This window comes from Aptenodytes forsteri, unplaced genomic scaffold (assembly GCF_000699145.1).
Source record: "Aptenodytes forsteri isolate BGI_AS27 unplaced genomic scaffold, ASM69914v1 Scaffold193, whole genome shotgun sequence".
Taxonomy (NCBI): domain Eukaryota; kingdom Metazoa; phylum Chordata; class Aves; order Sphenisciformes; family Spheniscidae; genus Aptenodytes; species Aptenodytes forsteri.
This window is the reverse complement of record NW_008795405.1, coordinates 2,993,590-2,995,326: the sequence shown is the minus strand read 5'-3', so window position 1 is coordinate 2,995,326 and position 1,737 is coordinate 2,993,590. Positions and strand designations below refer to the sequence as shown.

Genomic DNA, 1,737 nt, shown 5'->3' with positions numbered 1-1,737 from the left:
CCCAGAACGGACAGTCCCCCATGGCCGCGCTCATGTCGGTGGCCGACACGCTGGGCAATGCCCACTCGCCCAAGGACGGCAGCTCGGTGCACTCCACCACGTCCACCCGCAGGAACAGCAGCAGCCCCGTGTCACCGGCCTCGGTGCCGGGCCAGCGCCGCCTGGCCTCCCGCAACGGGGACATGAACCTGCAAGTGGCCCCTCCTCCCCCCAGCGCCCACCCCGCCATGGACCAAGTGCACCCCCAAAACATTCCGGACTCCCCCATGGCCAACAGCGGGCCCCTGTGCTGCACCATTTGCCACGAACGCTTGGAGGACACCCACTTTGTTCAGTGCCCCTCTGTGCCCAGCCACAAGTTCTGCTTCCCTTGTTCCAGAGAGAGCATCAAGGCCCAAGGGGCAACTGGCGAAGTCTACTGCCCCAGTGGAGAGAAATGCCCCCTAGTCGGTTCCAATGTGCCTTGGGCATTTATGCAGGGCGAGATCGCGACCATTTTAGCTGGGGACGTTAAAGTGAAAAAGGAGAGAGACCCTTGAGTAGGAAATCCAATCCCTTCAGACTCCTGAAGATGTAGAATTGTGAATATAACAAACTGCAAAAGTTAGTCTTATGTATAGACATTATTTTCGTCGTATGTTTCTATATTTTGAAACAAAGGTATGTACTCTTCTTCATTTGAAGGATAGAGCTGGTTTTTGTTAAACAGAATATAATATTGTTTGGTTACTACATAATACCTGTTCTCATTTCTTTGGCAGTGTGTTGGCTAGGTACAAAGTTAATAGCCCTTAGCGATTACCTGCTGCTGGTGTGTATTTTTGTAAATGTATGCACTTCTCTGAAAGAAGAAGAAAAACACAAAAGACAAAAAAAATTTTTTTTTGCCAAGGCCAGTGTTGATGCCTAAAAAATTGCTACAAAAATGGTGACAGCTTATGTTTTACAAGCCCTGAGTGTTAGTCTTTCACTTTATTTTTTTCGTTTTTGTTTTTTGTTTGCAAAACGGTGGGGTGGCTCTGGGGGGAGGGTGTTTTTTGTTGCAAGTTTGTAAGGAAAATGTTTCAGTTTGTTTCTATTGATCTGAACGTTTTTAATCTTCATGTGTTTTTTGTTTTTGCTTTTATTGATGCACGGATGCTTTTGAACAGTAGAGCAAAATGCTGTACATGAAAACATGCTCTGTTTGTCCTTTATACATTTCTGTAGTTAACAGAACACTGTAATGTGCCTTGGAGCTTAGTAAATTGTAATAAATTCAATTGATATTAATACTTCTCGAGTAGCAAGTTTTATTTTTCTCAGAGCTTAGGCAGCATGCGCAAGCCATGTTGCCTTTTTTAAAGTCTCCGTTATACCAAGAGCCTGCAGTTCCTTGTGATAATTGTGGCGCTTGTACGCACATTTTCACATATATGTAGTAAGATGATGATGTTGATGGTGTTATCAAACTTATCTAAATCTTGGCACTGTGCCTATTAACATTTCACCTTTAATGTTGCAGTAACAGTTGCTGACTAAGCATTTTCTATTTACTGTTTCTGCATCTGTTGATGGTGTTATCAAACTTATCTAAATCTTGGCACTGTGCCTATTAACATTTCACCTTGCAGTTTGCAGTAACAGTTGCTGACTAAGCATTTTCTATTTACTGATCTCATTTCCTCCTCCCTTCTCCCCCCCCCCCCACCCCCCCCACCCCCCACCGCTTTCGCACAACAACGCGCCTACTCCCCG

The 1,737-nt window shown here is 45.3% G+C and overlaps 1 protein-coding gene across 1 annotated transcript in view; it reads left to right on the top strand.

Moving 5' to 3' along the window:
• IRF2BPL (interferon regulatory factor 2 binding protein like) overlaps positions 1 to 1,272 on the top strand; it is a 4,608-nt gene extending 3,336 nt beyond the window's left edge. The window contains exon 3 of the mRNA XM_019472447.1: positions 6 to 1,272. Within this exon, the coding sequence (XP_019327992.1) occupies positions 6 to 539 (534 nt within the window). The 3' untranslated portion in view covers positions 540 to 1,272. The remainder of the gene's footprint in view (positions 1 to 5) is intronic.
• The last annotated feature ends 465 nt before the right edge of the window (positions 1,273 to 1,737 follow it).